The sequence below is a fragment of the Lissotriton vulgaris genome, chromosome 10, assembly GCF_964263255.1.
Source record: "Lissotriton vulgaris chromosome 10, aLisVul1.2, whole genome shotgun sequence".
NCBI lineage: Eukaryota > Metazoa > Chordata > Amphibia > Caudata > Salamandridae > Lissotriton > Lissotriton vulgaris.
In genome coordinates this window covers 160,164,613-160,188,520 of record NC_141698.1, presented here as the reverse complement: position 1 = coordinate 160,188,520, position 23,908 = coordinate 160,164,613, and the positions used below count along the sequence as shown (strand labels likewise).

Genomic DNA, 23,908 nt, shown 5'->3' with positions numbered 1-23,908 from the left:
GAGGGCTCAATGACTCCCAGCTCCAACATTTTCTGCACTTCACTCTTGATGCAGTCTCTAACGTGATCAGGCTGCCGGTAGATTTTACTCTTCACGGGCAAGCTGTCCCCAGTGTCAACCTCATGGGTACACCAATCGGTCTGACTGGGTGTTAGAGAAAACATATGTCTGAAAGACTGAAGAACCTGTTTACAGTCTCTCTGTTGATGTTCGGAGAGGCTGCCACAAAAGACAACACCATCTACCGATCCATCGTCAGGATTCTGAGTGAGCAGGTCGGGGAGAGGGTCACTCTCCTCCTCCTGTCCCGCATCTAGGGCCATGAGCAAACTCATGTCCTTCCTGTCGACATATGCCTTGAGCCTGTTGACATGAAGCACCCTGTGGGGGCTCCGGGGAGTTCCCAGGTCGACCAGGTAGGTGACCTCTCCCTTTTTCTCCAGGATGGTGTAGGGCCCGGACCATTTGTCCTTGAGTGCTGCTGGGGCCACTGGCTCCAACACCCACACCTTCTGTCCGGGCTGGTAAACAGTCAAGACAGCCTTTTGGTCATGCCAAGCTTTTTGGAGTTCTTGGCTGGCCTTAAGGTTTTCAGATGCCTTTTCCATGTACTCAGCCATCCGCGAGCGGAGGCCGAGCACATAGTCCACTATGTTGGTTGCAGGCTTTTTGAGAGGTCTCTCCCATCCTTCCTTCACCAAACACAGGGGTCCTCTTACAGGATGCCCGTACAAAAGTTCAAAAGGGCTGTAGCCAACCCCCTTCTGTGGGACTTCTCTGTAGGCGAACAAGAGGCAGGGGATCAGGACGTCCCATCTACGCCGAAGCTTTTCAGGTAGTCCATGAATCATCCCTTTAAGGGTCCTGTTGAATCTCTCAACAAGCCCATTGCATTGTGGATGATAGGGTGTAGTGAACTTGTAGTTGACACCACATTCCTTCCACATAGCAGTTAAGTAGCTCGACATAAAGTTTGCACCTCTGTCGGAGACGACCTCCTTAGGGAAGCCCACTCTGGAGAATACTCCAACTAGGGCTCTTGCCACAACAGGTGCTGTAGTGGTCCTAAGGGGAATAGCTTCAGGATACCTGGTGGCATGATCCACTACCACCAGTATAAACTTGTGCCCTGATGCTGTAGGTGGTTCCATGGGACCGACGATGTCGATCCCCACCCGTTCAAAGGGTACCCCCACCACAGGCAGTGGTATAAGGGGGGCCTTTGTCGTGCCACCTGACTTACCACTGGCTTGGCAAGTGACACAGGAGCGGCAAAACTCCTTGGTATCTTCGTTCATGTGTGGCCAGTGAAAGTGCGAGACAAGCCTGTCCCACGTTTTCGTCTGGCCCAAGTGACCTGCTAAGGGAATCTCGTGGGCCAAGGTAAGTAGGAAACCACGCTGAGACAAGGGTACAACCAGCCTCCTGGTCATGCCAGGCTTGGGGTCTCTTGACTCAGTGTACAGGAGTCCATCTTCCCAGTATACCTTGTGGGTACCTGTGGCGTTCCCAGCAGCCTCAGCAGCAGCCTGCTGTCTGAGGGGTTCAAGAGAAGGGCAGTCTAACTGGTCCTTCCCCAGGTCTTCCCTTGAGGGTCCCCCTGAACCCAAGAATTCAACTTGATCAAGTTCGAATTCCCTAGGCTCAGTTTCCCGCAATTCCTGTAGGTCAGCCTCCTCTGAGACTTGATCCTCGACCTGGGGCAAGGGGGAAGGCGCAGCCTTAACCCTACTGCTCTTTTTCTTGGGAGGTGTCTGGTCCGTTGTTCCAGGATCCAGCACCTGTTCAGTGGGGCATTTCCTGACCTGTGACCTAGTCACAGCGAACACATGTGTTGGCAAACCTAACATTTCCATGTGAGTCCGGTGCTCCACTTCTGACCATTGTGACGACTCCAAATCATTGCCCAACAAACAATCCACTGGGAGGTCTGGACTAACTACAACCTTCTTTTGGCCAGTTACCCCTCCCCAGGAGAAAGCTACAATTGCCATACTGTGATTGGTAGTGACATTGCTTGCATTGGTCACCAGGAATTCTGTACCTGGCATGATCTGTCCAGGGTCCACAAAGTTAGGCGTCACCATGGTGACGCTGGCACAAGTGTCCCTATAGGCCTGAGCCATCTTTCCATTTATGAAAGGCGTCTGTCGGTATTTGCCCAAAGAATTGGGGCTTACGTCAGGGGACACGTCCACGTCCCCTGTACTGACAAGGACAGCCTGAGTGAGTGTGCCAACTAGGTTGTCACGCCCCTCAGAACCCAGGGTTAACCCTACTAAACCCTTGGGAGGCGCACTACCACTGCTGACTGTACTAGGGGGCACAGGTGCCTTAGGGGCTGCAGTGTCAGGAGTCTGCCCTCCTCCTTTCTTGGTGCACTCACTAAACCAGTGAGATTTACTTTTACAGTACTGGCACCATCTTTTGGATTGGCCTTCTTTCTTCTTTTGGGGAGCCTGACCCCCACCCTCTTTGGGTTGTTGGGGACCTGTCGAAGACTTCTGGTCATTTTGTTCCCCCTTAGAATCTTTACCCTTCTGGTCTGCTTTCTTCTGACCACCTTGATTCTGGCCCTGGTTCTGTTTAACTCTCGTACGAACCCATCTGTCTGCCTTCTTTCCCAATTCTTGGGGAGAGGTCAGATCCGAGTCGACAAGATGCTGATGCAGCAACTGGTTCTGACAATTGTTTAAAATTTGTTCTCTCATCATCAAATTATACAATCCTTTGTAATCAGTAACCTTACTGCCCAGTAACCAGCCCTCAAAAGCCTTAGTGGCACAATCGACAAAATCAGACCAATCTTGAGACTGCGTTTTCTGGGTATCCCTGAACAGCACCCTGTACTGCTCAGTGGTTAGGCCGAACCCTTCAACGAGTGTATTTTTCAAGACTTGGTAATCGTTCGCATCCTCTACCCTTGTGGTGAGGAGCTTGTCTCTTCCTTTTCCTTCAAAGGAGAGCCACAAGATAGCTGCCCACTGACTCTGGGGAACGCCCTGCACAGTGCAGGCCCTCTCCAAAGCAGTAATCCATTTGTGGATGTCGTCCCCTTGTTTAAAGGGGGGCACTATCTTCCCAAGGTGTTTCGTATCGAAACTCTTTTCCCTATTGCTAGGTACATTGCTGCCACCAGTGGGGACTACCCCACTTAACTGTTGCTCTCTTGCAAAGGCAAGCCTCTCTTTGGCCAGGGCAAGTTCTTCCCTTTCGATCCTTAGATTAGCTGCCCTTTCCTTAGCTTCGTACACTCTCCTCTGAGGGGATGTCATCCCTCTCTGAGACGAGTTGTGAGAGCCATTGGTTTGAAGGGATCTGCCAGAGCCTCTCGACAGAGATCTGGCTCGTCCATTCCCAATGTTAAGCTGACCTGATAGTGGCCCCAGGGGTCCCCCAGTACCGCTATCATGTTTGCTTAAGTTGGACCTGCTTAGTCTGACGACTTCTACCTGTCCCTTATCTGCCTCATCCCCAGAGAGATCCTCATCCTCATCTTCCTCCCCATCTTCGTTCTCAGTTGCGAGGTGGATGAGGTCAGGATCGTCTCGGGTTCCCTCGAGGGGAGGCATGTCTCCTTCTGGATTAGAATGGCTAAGAAGCTTCTCAGCCTTTCTGGCATCATAAGTCTCGAGGAGACCAATCAGAAAGGAGGTGGTGGGGTTAGCCCCTTGCTTAATCTTCCTAGAGGTACATACTTGTCGTAACTCATGGAAGTTAAGCGCAGTATATCTTGAAGGGATGACCTGTGGAGGGTCAACTGACACAAGGGGAGACTCAGAGTTTCCTCCTTTGTCCGACATACTGCTTCTAGTGTGGCGTAAGTGATGCACCTACCTACACTATGTGTTTCCCTACTGTTCCCTTGCTAAGAGTTGCAGCCAAGGTGTGCTAAGCCTTGAGGAGCTACAACAGCTGGTTCAGTAGAACTCAGAGTATTCTAAGCTTTAGTTATATGTACTAACAGTACTTATGCGATCTTTCAACAAGATATTCTTAGGATACGTGTGGTAAAACAACAGCAAGCTCAAATCCCAACCGCTGCTCACCAATGTGAGAAGTTGGCCCGATATGCAACGTTCGCTATTCTAGCGACCGCTATGTATCGTTCCAGCGACCCTTATGGTGTTTGGTTGTAAGTCAACCTTATAGACCAGCTATCCTAGTAGCGTGGATACGAGCAGTCTAAGGCTAAAGACTCGAGAGGGCGCGTTAAGCCAGCTGTTTACCACACATGTACCCCTCGAACACCAAGTGAAAGGACACCACACAAGTGTTATGAAAATAAACAGGATATTTATTAAGAATCACAACAGCCCTGTACTCTTTATGAGGACAGGGTACTAAGCACAAACCAAATCTCTTAGGAGAATACTTCAAGTGCACAATTAAAACAAGTGTCCGAGGACACGGAAAGTTTAAGGTCTCGGGCGGACCCGATAAGGCAAGTCGGAAGCGAGGGACTCGGGACCCTAGAGTAAGGAGGCTATGCAGGCACCGAAATACCGAGTTACCTAGCCACGCGGGCTGCGGCTGCACAAGTCTTACAGGCGTCGGGGTCTTCGCTGACGAGCCAGGAGCCGGAAGAAAGGAGTTGCTGGCCGGCGACCAGTGATGAATAGTTCGTAGAGATCCAAGCCTGGATCGGAGATTGATGAAACCTGAAAGCAGAGGGGACCAAGTTCGTACTACTAGCCAGTAGTCAGAGGGTACCAGGAAGGCACCGGTTGGCCGTCACCTCGACCAGGTGAGTGGGCGACGCTAGGCTCTGCAGTCTCACGGACCAGGAGGCGTTGTCGGCGACCACGGTGGAGGTGCGAGCTGTCCCACGAAGGATGATGCTGTCGGCGTCGCTGGGCCCAGGATGGGGCAACAAGCCTTGGCAAATCTCGGGGCCACGGGATGGGCCTAAGATGGCGTCTTGAGTGGACCAGGAGGGTCTGGGGTGCTTCTCGCAAGGATGGAAGCAAGGGCCAGTCTGGAGCAACCAGACCAGCAGTGATGATTCTCGGATGTCGTCACAGAAGGGCACAAGCCAGCGGCTAGTGACCAGACAACGCGCTGAGCAGCGAGCAGAAGGGCCCCACGCAGATCGTGGAGATGCTGGGAGACTGCACTTCGGTGCTGGAGCGGCTCAGGGTCGGGGCTTCTCGGACCCCAGAGCACTCACCAGGGAATTGCTTCGATGGTCGTGCTGGTTTAAGAGCGTGCAGGTTCTGATGATGGCCGGTCCCTCGAGGTCTCGTCGCACCCACAGATCACAGCTGAGCTGATGACGTGGGTAGAGGTCAGAGGTGCCAGGGAAGCCGGTTCTCGTCGAGCTGGGCCGTCGGATCCTTGAGGAAGGACTTGCAGCAAACCGCAGAGTTCTTAGTTGGTGCCCGCTGATGCAGGGTGACTACTCCTTAGTCACAAGGGAGAAATCTTGAGAAGAGTCTTGAAGTCCTTTCGTAGAAAGTATTCTTGATTCAAAGATGATCTAATTTGGAAGGGTCCCCGCTCCGGTCTTTATCCTAAAGAAAGAGGTGGGTACATGACTAGGTCCTGCCCTAAGGGTGGGACCAGGAAGGGGGGTAGTTACGCCCCTCTCCCCTGCCGGGCTTTCCCCAGGCCAGGGCTGTCGCCCCTGGAACTGGTTCTAACCGGCAGATGCGTAGTGAGCACCGGGGTGCCACTCCGCAGTCACCTTCTCGCCAAAGCCCTACCTACCCAGAATACACAAACCCTGTCTGGGACGGTGCGAACAGCGCCCTCGACAGGAAACCCTTTGTCCAAGTGCTCCTCGCTGGAAGGACTCCCAGCAGCAGGAGGTCAGACTTGTGTCTGTGGTGGCAGCATCCATTTTGTGGAGCTGAGGCTTTAGTTAACTTTAACCGGGGTTCACAGTTACGTACATGTCGTGTCCCTCTAGAAGGGCGGAATGCTAACCTCGTCGCCAGGGTTGGTGAGAGGGCAGCATCCCGATTCGTATGACACCTTACTCGACATGCCTTGATAACGCGATACCGGAGTTACCGATATGGTACGCGTTATCATGGAACAGCTATTGGGCCTTGATCCCGCAAGCTGCAGCCGGGCTCGGCTCGGGCCTGAACCTAACTCACACGAGCCCACGCACTCTGCCTTCAGGATTGATAAGGCCTGCCATAGGAGTGACTGATAGGGACTCGGGTGTCCAGTGTATGGTTAGATATAGGGCTACTATACCTAAAGCGAAGGGTGGTTACACGTCTTCGCCCCAGCTGTCGTGCAGCCAGTTGTGTCAAATTTGAGAGGCCAGCCAGGGGTGGCATAATACATGCTGCAGCTCCTGGCGGCCCTGGGTACACCTATGCCCTGCGTTACGGGGTCTGATAAGGTGGCCCAGTACCAATTGGTAAATGCACCTAGGGTACATATCGTAATTTAGAAAGAGAACAGCCAGGCTGTGGGTCTGATTAGCAGGCCCACAGCCAGAGAAAGTCGTAAACCAGTGAAACAAAAGCAAAAAATCTGGGTGATTATAGGATTGCAGACCCTACTCTCCTACAGTGACCACCATCAAACTATGGAACAGTCTCCCACATCATATCAAAACCTCTACTTCTCTTCTTTCCTTCCGCAAACAGATAAAGACCTGGCTGTTCAAGCAATAACTACTCATGGACTAATTCAGCAAACTCTCAGCGCCGAGACACCCTCGGGTATTTGAGCGCTTAATAAATTTCCCAAATAAATAAACTATCCTGCAGTAGCCTAGCTAGATATTGTGCCGCCCATGGCGGTCATTGAGTTTGACACCTGTCGGCCGCCGCTAATTCCACTGAGGAGGTGCTGGCAATTCCTGCGCAACAGCCTCAGGCTATGACACTAGGAAAATGACAGATATCAGCAGATCATCAGTATTAGATTTAGGGCCTGGGTTGCTAACTTCACGTGGCCCTCAACAAGTCAGGATGACGTAATGTGAACTACGAGACACTTGTGAGAAGTTGACGAAGGTGTAGTTGTCTGAATAATAAAACGGAAATGTTCTGTTCTCTTACCCGAGCCTTTCACTGTGAGGCTACTGCAGTAAATACTTTGCGAGCCAGTAGTTTCCCTCCTGCCGGACAAACAGCCTGCCTGCAGCGTGCTGATTATCACGAACACTAAATCGGACTGGAGCTGCGTAGACGAACTCTTCAATAGCCCACGCCCCCAGCTTCCATTGTCCAATCAGGAGGCTTAAACACTGTGCACACATGAAGGGAGTGCTTCAGTTGTTGACACCCACTGCACTTTGTCGATGTAGGCCAGCCCTGCCCCTTACCATTTAATTCAATGGCGTTCTGATGTAAATGCCTGGGCTACAGCATAAGCGCCCTATTTAAAAGTTAATTATTGCCGTTCCTCCTGTCACTCCCATCGCGTTGACATCAATCTCCTCGTGTGTGCCTCGAGGGCGAGCAATAACCCTCGCCCCCGGCCGGCACATGCGCGGGACACATCTCTGACCTCACCCCTTCCTTCAAACAAACAAAAAAGATTTGTTTTTGAATTAGAACGCAGTGAGTGCTTAATTTAAAGCTGCTCCAGATGGTGTGCACATTCTCTCTCTCCTCTCGACCCGGATGCTAGTAGGACAACGCCCCTTTCGCCCATTAAGACCAGCCGCCACTGCATTTGTAGGTGTTCTCCAAAACATGCAGGCAGTTTCCCACCCTGGAGACATGCAAATGTAATCCTCTCGAGAGCAGAAGTGCGTGCATTTCCAGGGTTAGAATGGGGAGATACTGCCCCAAAATAAATGTGGGTGTAGGCAAATTGTTTCTCCAGTGGCGAAACTAGGCCATTTGCCTCTGTGGCGTCCCTGGCATTTGCTGCCTATCACGGCTGAATTTAAGAGCAGGGGGCAGTTGGGGGAGGGGGGGGGGGGGGTTACTGGCGATACCCCAGCGACAGCTGCAAATAAGGGGGGGTGCCACCCCAAAAACTTGTGCCAATGAAACGCGTTGGCTGAACTCTGCTTTGAACCTTCGTAAAAAACTGTTAAATAAAGAACTTTGAAAATGTCACTATTTACTCTTGGACTTCTTGAATCCTGCACACGCCTTTCATCTATTTGTACTAAGGATCTTGAGCACAGTGGCTGTTGGCTGGGACAGTGCTTGGGAATAATACTGAACGGCTAAACTGGTACACTACAAAAAGACGTTGGCATAGCATACTCAGGAACGGACCATCCAACCCATTCAGGGTGGGTCTGAAAGATGACATGTTAACGTTGGACGCAAATGTATTTGCATCTTCATAGCTGGTACAGGAGGGAAGTTACATGCACTTTAACTCGTACATGGAGACGGTGGGGTACGCGCTAGGGAACACAACTTGACCATAAAATTCTATATTTCCTCATAGAGGTGCAGGAATTTTGGTCCACCGTTTGTTCTGCTTTGTTGTATGGATAGTTGAGGTTACCTGCTGGCCAGGAAAATTTAGCCTTGTTACTACTACCAGAGCTGTAAGTTGTCTGTGCACTATTGCAGGCTCCAGTATGCTTTTTTTTCAGATCTTCCTTCGAGCACTCAATTTGTACACTACTATAATGAATTGATCAGAATTCCTAAGAGAACACAGCCATATCGGGCACTGTCCTTTGAGACCAATATTGCTTTCATGATTTGGAGATCTGTAAGGTCAGACTCTCACTGTGCCTAATTATTCCATTAAATTCAACCTCTGTCTTTGAAGTGAGAATTAACAGGATGCTTTTTTAGGTCGAGCCTCTCTGGCGAACACTTCATGTAAGGGCTTTCCAAAATTATACTAAGAATCGCACACACGCTTGTGCGCGTGCTTCTTTTTTTGGCCCACGCTATTGGCCTTTACGTGCGTCTTTTTACCAACAGCACGCAATTGACCAAAGGTGGGCGCATTGCTCCGCCCATCGCCTATTGGTGTCGGTTACCCGCACAGCCACCATGTGGTTTAAATTATCGTGCCCAGACACGGGCGCGGTAATTGAAAGCAGATGTCTCGCTGTGGCGCGCGCGCACCACTCGTTTTCCAGTAGTAGCCGTGCTGTAAAATTGTGAGATGCTCATTGTTGTGGCTGAATTTGCATCAAAAACAGCTCCTGTCTCCATGGGTGAGTAACGCGGCTAGTAAATATACTGTGGTGTGCCCACCAGTTTCACAAGCGTATCCAGGTACTGTTAGATGTTTGAACCTAATTTCAAATGTACCTATATCTCCTCTGCTGGAAAGTTGGAGCTCTTCAAAATGTCTGAAGTGCTTTATAAAATACTGTTTACATAAGTTCATCATAATGAGGAGCCGCGTCACTTCCTTCCATAGCCCCCTCGAGAAAATTGCGGAAATGTCTTCAATACATCTCTTAATGAAGTTAGTCCGACGTTTCAGCTGCTTTTCCACATTTCTTCTTATCTAGCGCACATATTCGGAAGTCATTTCAAATGTGAAGGAAGAGAATGGGATTGATGGAGTCTGACAATTATCTTCTTTCTGCCGGAAGCAGACTAAACAAGTCAGACTTCTAATCCTGAGCAGTCGAACTGTTTGTGAAATTGCCTGGGGATGTTGATTTTAGAATTTCCGAAAAAAAATCTTGAAAAACAATCTGCCCCAAATGTGAGACGGATGCTTACAGACGGCTGTCGAAAGGCTGTTTCTGTTCTTTGAACGCGTCCAGAAGGAATGTATAAAAGTCCCATTCTGGGTTGAACTGACCTTTAACATAATCGGTTTATGCCTGTGGACCAAGCTGCATTAATGGTTTCGGGCCCTTTGTGGTCTTTTCTTTCACTGTGCGTATTAGCGCTTCTAAAGCGTCGTAATGTTATAATGTTGCTGGATATGTGCATAGCATGCTCACAAATGCATACACTCACTAATACATTCCAAGGAATTTCCCAAAGAATGATGTGGTCGATGTATTCTTTACATGCAGTGAATTTGACCACATTGCACATTTAGTAATTATAGTAATTATAATGAAAACGGTGAAGGCATTTGTGTTTTTTGTGTATGGCTTAGCAGCATCAGCAAGAGAAAGTTTGTTGTCAATTCTAAATGGGTCTCGAAAAAGCAAAAGAAAAAAACATGGCCGGCCACCTCGCAATTACCTAAACTAGCACATACATCCCCGCGTATGGACACGTTTGTCATGATGCTGAAATTGCCATTTTCTTCTGTATTGCCGGCCCCAGCATGATTATTGTAATTGTATTTACATAGCGCTTTCTACTCCTGACAAAGCACTGAAGCTGTTTACCGCAAGTATCACGCTACTATGGAACCTAAGGCTTGTGGTTAAAATAGTGGTTATTGTTGGTTATTTCAAATAGTTTCTGCTCCTAAGAAAAATTGCATGCATTTACTCCATTTTCTGATATATTAATACAAGTTAGGTGTGATCATTATTGGACGCCAGCAGGATGCAAACCGTAAAGTGGGCTACAGTACAGCAAATGGCATCAGGGGGCTGCTGATATTGGCACCCTCCTTGGCTGGTCCTCTGATCAGGGTCAAAGAGAGCACTACTGTATGGCAATTTACTCCTGGATACCCATACCCATCATTCACAACCCAAAGAAGGAACTACTGAAAGGAGAGGGTTGATTTTGGAGATCGCCGTACACTCCGCTCCTCTCAGATTCCAGCAGACGGGACCTCCATCTCCACTAGCCTCCCCTAACTTTCCACACCGCTGCTCACACCTCCACCCTCCCAGAAGCGCCCAGCGTTGTCGAAGCATGAAGTCACCACCAGTGAAACTCACAATTGGTGACAAGGCAGCTTGCCATAGTTGCGCTCCTGCACTATTGAGCTGTCAACTTCTCATGCAGAGGTACAAGCACAGTAGACACAAGATTATGCATATGAGCAAGCGCATCACCATACATGCTCTCCTTGAGTCATGATGCTGAACATCCCTTATGCAGTGGTAGATTAAAAAGTTTGCTCAGCGGTCCGGTAGTTAACTGGCTGCTTCCGCCCTCACCCCACCACCCCCCACCCCCCACAGACACAAACACACACCAAAAATGTGCATCACAGGGCAGGGAGGCGTGGAGAAGTAACAGAACACTGTCATGTAGAATAGAACCAAGTATTTGCAATGCAATAGGTAGTGCATTTGCAAGAGTTTAAGCTATTAGCATTGTAAATAAAAGGCAGTGTCATTTACAATGCCAACAGCTCAAACTCTCGCAAATGCGAGGCCTATTGCATTGCAAATGCTTGTCTACAACATGCCGATGCGGAATTTCCAGCCTGACCTGCCTCACCAAAGGCCATCATCACAGCCTGTTTGTGAAATGCAGGCGCCGTTCCTCCAGTATTAGAAATGGGGTTCATTGTTGACCTTTAATACAAATACCGAAATTTGATAGAACACTCGTTGATAATGAAACAATCTAATTGCTTAGTTTATAAATTATTTTGCCTGGGATCTAAGTGAAAACCAGAACAATTATGCAGATGAAATAATGCTTCCTTGCACCCAACGTAAGCTCATCAGCTAGAGGTTGACTTTGCAGTTGTGGTGACTGTCCTTTATTATTACTCTCAACAGGTGACTTATATACAGAGGCGGCAGACGCAGCCATGGAAGCAATGAAAGGCCGACTGGCAAATCAATTCTACCAGAAGGCAGAGGAGGCTTGGGCAATGATGGAGGAGTAGAACTTTCAATAAAGGGTGCTTACCCATCGTGTATTATAGACTGTTATTTAGATTACAAAAACAAGAGATGTATTTTTATGTGTTGTTCAAGAAACTTGTGTTACTTTGTTAATATTTGAATTTTCTAACTCTGGTTTACTTTGAAGGTAAATATATTAAAAAATGCACTTGGTGCATTTGATAATGGGTGGGGTGGTATGATATATTTTTATGTGCATGAGGCAATGCATTTGGAAAACTGTAAATCTACTAACTTGACATGTTTTATATTTTTTATTCCTCTGATGTTTGGAGCCTGTTTTACGCTGTGACAAAACTTTAAAATGTCAAATTATGCTATTTTGCTTTGAAGCGGTGAATCTATGCAGTTTATTCACATTTTATGAAAGATTTTCTGGCACTTAAATACTTGGGATATCATAAACAAAGGTACATTTTAACTGTTCTGAAACGTGTCGTGCCCATTGACTGTGGGGTCATGGATACAAAGGAATTATATTTTAACCACACAAGATTAGCTCATTGGTTAGGAATTGCAAAGCCAAACCTACCGACACTCGCTGACGACTTGTGCTTTTTGAATGGTGCCTCTCGGCACTAAACTGGCTTATTTTAAGTGAAAAAGAAGACAGGTACATCTCTTCACACAGTCCAAATAGGTGGTAGCTGTGATATCTTATTGTGCATATGCTCATTGGAATTAGTGTTACTGGACCTAAATACAGGTGGGGTACTAATATTTAAAGAAAACACAACTGAACTCCTCTCTGGTACTTCATGTAGTAAGTACTAACTTCATTGAAACCCATCGTAGCTATGTTATATTTTGTGGTGGCTTTTTACAGAATGACACGCAGTATCCTAAATGAAATACAGTCACTCTAACAGAGAACACAGCAGGCCTAGTTTCTTCCTTAGTAAGGCGAAGATTTTTCTTTGTGTAGTATCTTCATCCCATTTCTTTTGTTTTGGATGAAACTTACCTGTGACATCTTCCGTCTTCCACACAAAAAGACTTTAAAGTTCGTGATCAAATTGTTAATTGACCAGATGTCTAAATCAATTTAGGCAGATCATACCTCGGGTACACATTAAAAAGCGACAGAAGCATGGAGACTGGTGCTTTGTTAGCATTTTGCCCTTATTTGTTACTCAAATAGAAAAATAGTATTTGTTCGGATACATGTAGGCCAAAACTTTTCTTCCCTTTCAGTAAAAATCCTGGATTTATTCTGTGGTCTAAATGCTCGTAGAGTTTTTGTAAAAAGACCTTGAGCCATGGTATGTTCTACTCAGTGCTGGACTTGGGCTAAAAGCTCTGGGAATATTTTACGGCCAGGCTCAGATTGCCGTCAGTGGATGTAGCACACAAGCCCAACTCTCTCTCTCTAGGACAGTGGTTCTTAACATTTTGACTTCTGTGGACCCCCACATAAACATTAGTGGAACCGGGGGACCCCACTGAACCATTATTGGAATCCGAGGACTCCCACTGAGTCATTGCTGGAAGCTGGGGACCCCAGCCTAAGCATTATCGTTTATTTGAACCTCAAAACAATAAACAAATACAGAAGCATGCATTTATGAACACCAACACTATTGATAACATAATTAATTTTATTGACCAACAAATATTTTTAAAAATCTAAATTTTAAAGGGATGGTTATCTAACTTAATTTTTAGCCTCCAATTTCAAATTCCTTCACTGTTACAAAAGGTTTTCGAATTTTCAATTTTTCTTCTTTATTTATATGCACTTTATTATTCTGCCAATATTATTTAATTTTCTAAGAAGTTGGGGATCCCCTGAGAAGGTTTTGCGGTCCTCATAGCAAAGGTTAAGAACCACTGCACTAGGAGGCTATAGGGGGTTCTCACTCTTAAGAATCTTTTTACATGGGATCAAATGGTTCATGTTACAGGGCATGTGTCCCATCTATTGTCTAAAAGTCAGTCTGCAAATAATTATACAGTTATAACATCACCTTGGGGATTGGTACAAGAGCCTTATTTCTGAGAGCCAGCAAATTCTGTGTGCATCTACATATTTGTGTTACTCCCTCTAGGCAGAAGCTCTGAACTCATCAATCCCCAAAAGTAGACTGTTTTTTAAAAATAGTTTTAGGTTGGTTTTTCTTGAGACTTAATTATCCAGACCTGCCAGGTTCTATTTCCAAAATCTGGTCTTTCAGTTCCTCTACAAACATGAGAGCCTTCAAAAACGAAATTCTATGAGCGAAACAGACTGCCACGTTTTACAGGAGACTGGGGATTTAAGCAGAATCGCACATCATTGATACAGTAATGTTTGCCCTCATGTGGAAGCAACACTTCACATCATGTGGAAACCAACTGTTACTTATCGCTGACTTCTCCAACGTGGTTAGTGAGTTGTGACAGTTTTTACAGGAGCAGATTAATAGTGAATTTTAGTGCATTACTACTTCCTACACGTGCATGTCTTTCATGTGCCCAGTAGAATTATAAAAGTACTTTGAATGTTTTTTAGGTCCTGGTGTGGCCATGACAGTTTTGCAGTTTGGGGCCAAGCAGTTTAAGAGGCACAGGAAGGGATCCTCATAAGGTTTATAAACCTCGCCAGCTTACATATAAACAGTGGCAACTCCCTTTAGATCTAGCATTGGCTGCCTACTTTGGCTTTGCCAAGTTTTGTCTTGTTTGTGAATGTTTTTTTTATTATAACATTTTATAAAATGTCTATTTTTTGTATGTAAGTGCACATAGTGCAAGAGCAGAATTCCATCACCCACACTCAATTTAGCCAATGGCTGAAAGGACCTGACCAAGTGACCTAAGTTGTAGGCTGTAGTAGGCGGAACAAAAATGGGAATGACAGCAGACAACCTAATGAAGAGAGCTGGCTGAAAGCTCCTATTTGTAAGTGCAATATATAATTTTACAAGCAAAAGTTCTTGGCTACCGACCTAAACATAACTAAAGAGCCTGAAGGAAAGGCGAGTACTCATTTGCTGCTTTTTTTTTTTTACAAACAAAAGTTGAGAAGTTTGGCACTTGTGTATCCTAAATCTGATTGAGCGCCACTAGGTAAATTATGCGACACCTTGGGAACCAGTGCCACTGTTGAGCTACGTGGGTTTATTGACTGAGACCCTATAATTGTGCTTTTATGACTCTTGGCTGTCGAATAAAGTATCTTTTGACTTGACAATAATATGCAGTCTATAAAGTACTAGAGTTTTGCCGTAAGATATAGTTCATTGATGTAAATGATGGCTGCCTTTTGCTTTTAATGTGTACCTGGCCTTAGATGTTTTTCTCTTAAATTAAGTCATAGAGCTTCCTTTGATGGTTCAGTATGATTGTTCTGTGTTTTTAATGATGTAGCCTAACGTTCAAAGGGACCTCGGTGTGCAGAAATGCACATACCGGGGCTGTGCATAGGTTCATTTCAAATCCGCCTTCCAAAAATGTGTAATACAGTGAGAAAACAGAAATATACTTTGGCATTTTGGGGGTTTTCAGCTCCTCATCAGCTATCTGCCTCCTGAGGTCATGATGAAAGGATAATTTACATGGGCAGGAAGGGTAAAAATATGGCTGATAAAAGGAGACTTCTCTTGATTCATAGATAATGCTAAAACAACCATGTGGGGGAATACGTTTAAAAAAAATGTTTTCAACACATAACTCGTATTTTCATATTTTGAATATACCAGGACAGAACTTTATTGTTAATACAGAAAATTAAAGACAATACAGATTTGGCTGAGCAGTCTGTTTGAACATGCTCATGGAAACTGCATAGATTTCACATTAAACCTCTTGAAATTTGCCCCATATGTAGGCAGGACTGCAGTACCTGGAAACCTGCAGCATTTACATTTATGCTTCCGGGGCACTTCATCGGTGCACTGAAGTAGTGAATACAGATGTTGCCCCTCGTTGTTAATGTGAAACAGTCCAAAAGGCAGCTTTTATATTTTGGTGCTCAGGTCCCTGAACATGTTAGTGGTGCGACCTGCTTAATATCTGTGATAAGTCTGTGTGTGCCATTGCGATTTCCGTGCATTCACTGAAACTGAGACTTGTCTTCTACTGCAAAACAGCTTTGCTTCTTTAGCGACTTGAACTGTGTGGTCACCAGGATAGTGTGAACCAGGATAGACTACAGAATTAGCCTGAAAAGCCAGGCAGCGGAACATGCACCTTCCCATGCTGCATCCTCATACCAGTGCAATATTATAATACATGAGATCTGTAATATTCGTATAATGGCATGTTGTTTATAGTACCTGGATGCTCTCATGGGTGACAATTAGCACGCTACACATCTATTGATTGAGTTTCCTTTTGCAAATGAGTTCTGACATCAGAATGTTCTTGCTATAAAACACACTGCTAGTGGTTTTTAATAACTTTTTATGGGTTCCTAGGTATGACACAATGGCCATGCATGCACTACTCGCACACCGCTGCCTCTTGTCCCTTCTCAGCAGATGTTAAGGTACATGCTTTAATTTTTTTACACTCCAAAGTTTAAACATGTTACAAGTGGCAACATTAAAACACTGCTTTTGAAATCAGTCTCACATATCCGTCAACCTGCCGCTCACTGGTCAAACACAAAAATATTTTCCAGTGCCTTGTGCTTACACATGGAAAAGAAATACGATTTTATTGTCTCGCTTCTCTATTTCCTAGAATGGTCTGCAGAAACACACAGTAGATGTAGTTCTAATCAAACATTTTGTAATGAAATGCATGGACTTCTTGTTTCCACATTGTAATTTGTTTGGTGTTCTTATCTCACTATATCCATAGATGAAAATATGCCATCTTTTAACAATATTACATTTTCTATGATTTCATTGTTTGCTCTGTCTAATGTTTTGTTGCAAACCAAGCAAATATTTGAGAGATTATGAACAGAGAAAAATTAAATGGAAATGTCTGAGATTTCTTTGAATCTATATGTATGTCATTTGAAAGGTCGTTATTATAGAGAAAAAAATGTCAGGTGGTAAATGTAAATGTATTTGAGCTTATATAGCGCACAGCTACCCGCAGTGGGTTTCCCGGCGCTTGCTTAGGGAACCCGTCCTGGTATTCCCCTGTGAGATAACCCCGGCAGGGTATCCACAAGGTGAAAGCCAGGCATCCCGCCGCGAGGGGCCGTTGTGGAGATTAAGCAAGCTATTGCCCAGAGTCGCAGAGTGTGAACCCGTGAGTCGAGAAGGCACCGGAGCGAGAATTATCGAGTCCGTGGAATTTTTAGCCCAAGACCCGCCGAGGCGGGGAATTGAACCCTGGTCCAGGGCCGATCTCAGCTTCCGGGTCTGCCGCCTCTAACCCCTGAGCCACACTTCTCCACAGGTGGTACAAACAAAAGATATCAAGTCACCTCTGAATTCCATGACTTTATAAAAGTACTCAACCTGTTTCCTCTATATGATCATGGAACTGCTCACGGGTTTGCAGTATTCTTAATAACACAAAGGTGAGAATACTTTGCTCTGCATATTATAAAGAAGATGCCTATGTTGCATAATACACTCATCTCAAGGTTTCATATCTACATATTCTGGTCAAATGTACTGAAACATTGCCCATTCCTACCACAACAGCATGCATGTTGAGCATTCTATTCATTTGGTAAGATAACTCGGTGGATTAATGCACATATTGCAGATAGCCGAGTGTGTGATCTCTAGATCACAGGTTTGAATTTTTAGCCTTCTCCATCTTCTGGTATATAAAATGAGCACCAGTGGCTAAACTAATAGTAACACCTATCATGTATCTTTTTTTCTTTAAATATTGTTGTTATTCATCTGTTTGCAGCACTCCTTGAATGGACCATCTCATGGCAGTGTTGCTCATCTCAACTAGGTCACAATGTCATCTCAAAAGCACCTAGTATTTTATTTGTTCTCACGTCTCTTGACATTAGAGTGAATTCAAAGATGCCAAAGTGTTGAGTACGTTTTCTTACTGCAATTCATTACTGATGCTTTCTCGCTTGTCAGAGTGTAAGGTTTTAACTGTTTACGTGATTTTAGCGTTTTGCTTGTCCAAAGATAGGAGGGAGCAGCAAAGCGTGAATTAGAATGTTCCAAGATTGTTTCAGAATGAAGTTAATTATGTTTATAAAATAAACACAATCTATTTTATGTATTTATTTGAGAAAAGTGAACTAATGCTTTATACCCTACCAGGTGTATGATCTTTGATATTCAGAATGCTCAAACAACATATCTGAAAACAATGCAAAAATATTTAATGTACATGTCAAAAATGTTTTAAAATGTTTTTGTATGGTGTTCATGACGTTTGACGTCTGTTAATCTTGCTTGTACCAATAAAGATCTTCCTTCTCTTAATCATCAGTAGAACCAGTGTGTGCTTTTAGCATTGTCACAGATATATGTATTTGATAAGCCGTAAACTCGACCCAAAGGTATAGGAGCCCTTTACATAAGCACCAGTTACATTACACAAGGCCACATTTTTTTTTAAAATTTAAGACCCGGGGAAATGAAGTGATTTGTCCAGAATCACAGGATGTTGAGTCGACACCGGTACTTGAACCTGGTTCCCGAGATATATCTATATTATACATATATGTATATATCTGTCAAAGGTTTCAACTATACAACCCTAGTAGTATGTTTGGTAGACATTTTCCTTATTGTTATGAATGCAGTTCTCATTGTTATTTAACAGTTGTACTCTTGGATGGAGACCAACAACAAAATTCTGGTTAACTTTGCAGGTATTAGTGTGAAAACTAGCGCAAAGTGAAGCAACCAGAATAAATTAGAATTTGGTAGCCACATACTATATACAACGTAAGTTGTCCATGTTTGGAGCCCCAGCCAAGTCCTAGAAGTCTTGACATATCTAACAGTCTTGGAGGAATCTGCTGAAAATTGAACAGCCTTGGATATTGGTCCTCAAATATGAGGTCTAGCACTCCCACATTCTTCTTGGGGGTTGCAAGTGGAATTGTCTAGGTTAGCAGGCTAATCTGATCATCTCTCTTGGGAGATTTAGGAATGTGGTCAAGCCCTCTGACTTCTAGCTCCATTTAAGGATTTGGTTTAGCCACAAAGGTAGGGTTGACTTCCCACATTAGAGAAAGAATAACATTTTGGATAGAGAGGAAGACCGATGTAAAGCGAGAATACACAGACAGGCTTTTTAAAAGACTTTATCTTGTTATGAAAGAGTCAATTATTAGTTTGTTTTGATTTCATTTGTGGAATTTGTTTTGTAGTCTTTTTTAATACTTTTGCTGCAGGTATATCTTTATAATGTGTTTTCTTTCTTTTCAGTGTGATGCAAAATAGACAATACCTTGGCTGTTGTCAAGCAGGGTAATTAGATGGTTGACATCCTTCTCCTACACGTAGTAGTAGGAGGAGGGCAGAGGGGGGTCATTGTCTTGGAGAATGTGCAGATAGGCAGGGGCAGGACAGGTTGACATGGTTGCTGTGAAGGTGTTGCTGTTGAAGGCCGTGGGTGGCCAGCAGGAATTGGCAAGCAAAGAAGACCAGCCAGAATATTTGGTAAAGGAGATTGATGCAGGGGGTGCTAAAGACCTGTCCAAGCCTAAGGAGCGAACAGAAGGATCTTTAGAGGTGGTAGGCAGTGAAGGCCACTGTTCCCGTGCTATGTGGCCACTAAGTGTAGGTGGAGTTATAATGGCTTTCTTGAGAGAAGGCCAGTTTAATCAGCAGACTTACAGTGTCCTGGGGTCTAGCAGTAGACCACATTGATTATGGAAATTCTTCTTTAACAGGGCTACCAAATACCTCAGTGTCTCAGATTACAGCTATCTTCCAATTGGTCACAATGCTTGTCTGGGTAGAAAAATCTGATCTCGTACCCTGGTTCTGATAAAGTTGCACAAGCTTTCTCTGGAAACGCGTGTAAAGTTAAAAGTTTCTTGTATGATTTTCAAACCTTGTTTATGATGAATACTTCTAACTGAAGACTCCTCGCCTGGTAAATATCCCCAGGAACCAGACTTTGATCTAGAATTTTTTTTTTTAGAAGTGCTATTCTCCACCGGTAGATGGCACTTGTTGACTTTGCATCATTGTTGTTTCAGAATTGACGAGCAAAGTTGCATATGAGTGCCACTGGCATAAATTCCTTTACACACCTTCAGACGCCGATCTGGATCCCCGCTATGTTTTCTTACTTCTTGAAAATATTTTTTTTCAACCTAAAGCTTTTTCACTGTGCAAGGGATGTTAAAGACGACATGGTTTAAACCTTCTAGGGACTGACGCATAGAAATGTCTGTGACAGAGCCCCATGAGATGTGCTTCTGGTGCTTGGGTTCTTCACATGACTCCAAGGCCTGCAGCAGCTGCACCCATATGAACCCAAAAGCCATTCAAGATTTAGAAGTGAATCTCAATGTGGCAAAGCACCAGAAGGCTCCACGCTTGTTCTGCTCAAATTCGAGGGCATGGACCCTCTCCAGGTCCCGCTTTAGTCTCAAACCCAACTTTCTCATGGTCAAAATCTTCAGGCAAGTCTAAGAAAAAACGAAAAGTCCAAGCTGGACTCAGCCCCTTCCCACAACTCTTCGGAGAAAGCAGAAGGGCATCGTAATGCCTCCCATGATCGATCCCAATCCGAGTAGGGGATTCCATCTCTTTGTCCCGATGCACCCCAAGTTCCGGAGCCCATCTGTGACATCGCAGCCAGGCACACCTACAGTCCCAAAGGAGCCACAGTGTCTTCCAACCATCTAAAGCCTCTTTTCAAGCAAGAAGAACAAGGTACAGGACTCGGCCTTTAATTTGTCACGCATCCCTCTCTTGCTTGATTATGCCTCTTTGTAGACTAGACAGCAATCATTCCATCCCCTCGGGACAAGGATGCAGGACAAAGGGCAGTGCCTCTCTACAGATATCTCCAGGGCCATCTTCAGACTTTGCTATTTTCACCCTTCCTTAATTCACTTTTAAAAGAATGCAGTTTGCATATTTCTTCCTAAACTTTTGGGAATTCTTCAAGTGAAAGTTTAGTGGTGGACCTGAAAGTAGGAGGAAATCAACCAAAAACAGAACCTAAATAACAAAAGTGAGAGACTATTGCCAGTGCACAGCAGAGAACATCTGTTAAAAGAAACGTGTGGTGGTCACTGTCTTTCTGAAGAGTGAAACTTATTGGTGTATATAACATTTCTGGCTGTTAAGGAGTCATAGCTTTCCAAAATGCTGTTGTTACACCCTCCTTTCGCTGTGGCCCAAATGTAGGTCATCACAAGAAGCTCTACACTCAGCCACTTACAACATGTTTTGATTTCTCTGTAGCCACAACGCTTTTACATCCAATGTTTTCTCGCGACAACGGTTTTGGCTCAACTTTATTTTCAATCTACTTTTTCCCTCACAATATTGTTAATATAAACCGTCAGACGGACTTCGCATGGCAGATACGTGGTTAACTAGGAATGATAAGTCAGCACGGATGGCCTTGAGACCTGAAGCAGCAGAAGGTTCAAAGTATGCCCTTTTCTATGCCTTCCTGTCACCACACAGACTTGGGTTGGGGTGAAGGGGCTCAGTGCTCATGGCAGAATTACTTGTTGAGCTCGGTATTTTTGTAACTCTGGAGGAATTGAGGTATTTTTTTTATTTGTATTTTTCAAAGAAAAGCATGCTTGGAACCATTTTGTGCTTCTAAAGTGTGTGTATTTAGCGTGTCTGAGTACAACAAGAAGTTTTCACCTGAAACAACAGCAAGCTTGGAGTGAAGAAAGCACCCTCCAATCAAAAATGCCAGATCTACTGTAAGAAAGTGGCTCTGTATATACTGGACCAAAGTAAGGTACAGTGTGCACAGAGTCCACAGTCCCCAGAGGTTTAGCAGAGGTTAAAGTTGGATATACCCTTACTCTCTAAAGTGTTAGATTGGTCGAGCAGTAAGGCAGTATCAGAGGACAGTGTAAAGCATTTGTTGTACACAGTCAGTCAGCAAATGGCCTCACACACTCAAGAACTGAACTCTAGGCCAATTGTTTAGAATATAAAAATATATAGTTGTTTTGTTTTAGAACCACAGTAGGTATCATAAAAACTATCTCAGGGCGGGTGGCCTGGCTGCTAATGGCGTGAGACGTGCCTTGTGAGAGTTCCGCACCCCGCTGCCGTTTTATGCTATTTCGGCGGACATGGGGGGCACAAGCTTTTACCCTGAGGGGAGCCGCGAGCTGTAGAGGCCAGGGGAAGTGTCACAGCGGTGAAACTGCAGCGGCTCTTGGTGCCCACAGTGAAGAAAGCGCCTCGGCTCCGAGACGGGTGCCGCCATCTTTGGCGCCTTTTGGTGGCCTTGGTCTCGCGGCCTGCCTGTCCTCCCGGGATCCCTGAGGTGACAGCTGCAACGGCGTCCGGGGAAGCACCAGTGAAGCGGAGGCGGTTGGGCTGTCGCCTGCGGACCGGAGATCACTGGGGACTCTGGACGGGCATAAGTGCCTTGAGCCTGCACGGGAGCCGACGGCGGAGGCCTGGACGGAGCAGTGGAGGCGGGGGCAGAGACTCTCGACTCTGGTGGAGGGGCCTGTCAGTGCCCCTGGGAGAACGATCTGGCGCAGCGCAGCTTATTTGAGCCCTGAGAAGCCTGCACGGGTTTGCACGGGAGCCGACGGCGGAGGCCTAGACGGAGCAGTGGAGACGGGGGCAGAGACTCGGGGCTCCGGTGGAGGGGCCTGTCGGGCCCCTGGAGGATCGATCTGGCGCAGCGCAGTAGAGGGGCAGCTGGTTTGAGCCTGAGACACACCCGGGAGTGAGCTGGGACCTGAGGAGGCACCTGGACGGGCGATAAGGGCTTGAGGCCCGCGCAGATACGAGTGGGCCGGCGGAGCTAGGAGGGCCAGGGTGCGGCCCTGTGTCTTTGTCTGGTGCTGTGGAGGTGGCTGGTGGAAGGGTGGCTGCGTCAGACTGGCACTGAGCCCCCCACTTGGACACCGAGACTGCTACGCACTGGGCACTTGGAAGGAGAAGGGCGGGCTTCATGCGCTGCGAGGCCTGGTAGTGCGGCCCAATCGGCGTCCCCGCACCTGGAGGCCTGCACTCTGGCTTTGGTCCCCCGTCCTGCCTTGCCCTCCTTACTGCGAAACCAGCTGCTGCGGTTGGCCATTAGGTGGCATTTGGGGTGAGGAAAGAACAGCGCCAGCCGCCATTTGGGACTGCGGCCTGGAGGTGCTGGCTGTCGGGTCCGCGTCTGACCCTGCGCTGCTGTGGGCGAGGTGAGTCAGAAAGGCCCCCTCTGCGGCGTGGCTGCAGGTTACTGAGAGGACCTTGTTTGGGGCATCAGGAGTATTTGACCTGGGCGACAGAGGGCGGTTCCCCCAGGGAGCCCGAGCCGCCATTTTGCGAACTCCGGCGTTGGACCTTGGATCTGTCAAGATCAGGTGCCCTACTCTCCAGTGGTGTGGCTATCCTGGGGCCGTAATGGAGGGGTGGGATTGAAAGGACTGAGTTTTTGATTGCATTGTGAGGGGGGTGCGGGCTGGAGCATTCCCCCTTCTCCCCTCTTTTCTTGCGCCCCCTGCTATGTGCCCCCACGCGCTGATTTGCCTTTGCTGTGCTGTGTAGTGGGTGTGTATGTAGGGTGGGCTGTGAGGGTGCAGGGGGGCTGGCCTTGGCCCTGGTGAGATACAGGGGGTGCCTGTGGTGCGGACCTTCCCGCAGCTAGATATCGCTTGGGCTGCTATAGTGCTATGCAGTGCTGGGGGTGGCAACGGGGAGGAAGTCCATTGGCTGGAGGAGGGGTGTTGTTGCCTGCATAGTCTCCCCCAGATACGGCTGATCCCGGTACCTCTGCCCAGCTGTCTTCTTACCTGCTTGCTGCTGGCGGGGTGTCTGGGGTTTGGATCTGGGACTTGGCCTCTCCTGAGTGTGCGTCAGCGGGCAGGTGCGTGGTGTGTTACCTGCCTACAATTGAGGGGTTGGTGAGGAGGAGGTTCGGCGCTTGACTGGGTGATCCTCCCCTGAGACACCACGCAGGGGATCTTGCCTTTGCCCCCGAACCCCCCCCCCCCCCCCCCCGGATCATTGCCACTCTCGATAGTGGGGCCGCTGCAGGCCTCTGTGACTTCCTCGCCGCATTGGACCTCTGGTTTTGTCGCCTGGCTGGCTCGTAGCGGATCCATGATGACGCGCAAACACCGTGGAAAATATGCCACCTGCCAAGGAAACGTCTGTTGCGACGCTATGGGGCAAAGCGGGCGGACTGGCC

General features: G+C 46.6%; 1 protein-coding gene across 6 annotated transcripts in view; it reads left to right on the top strand.

Annotated features, from left to right (window-relative positions):
* EEF2K (eukaryotic elongation factor 2 kinase) overlaps positions 1–18,030 on the top strand; it is a 259,662-nt gene extending 241,632 nt beyond the window's left edge. For all 6 annotated transcript variants that reach the window (XM_086940768.1, XM_086940769.1, XM_086940770.1 and 3 more), the window contains one exon: positions 11,558–18,030. In XM_086940768.1, the coding sequence (XP_086796894.1) occupies positions 11,558–11,667 (110 nt within the window). In that variant the 3' untranslated portion in view covers positions 11,668–18,030. The remainder of the gene's footprint in view (positions 1–11,557) is intronic.
* Positions 18,031–23,908: the final 5,878 nt, after the last annotated feature.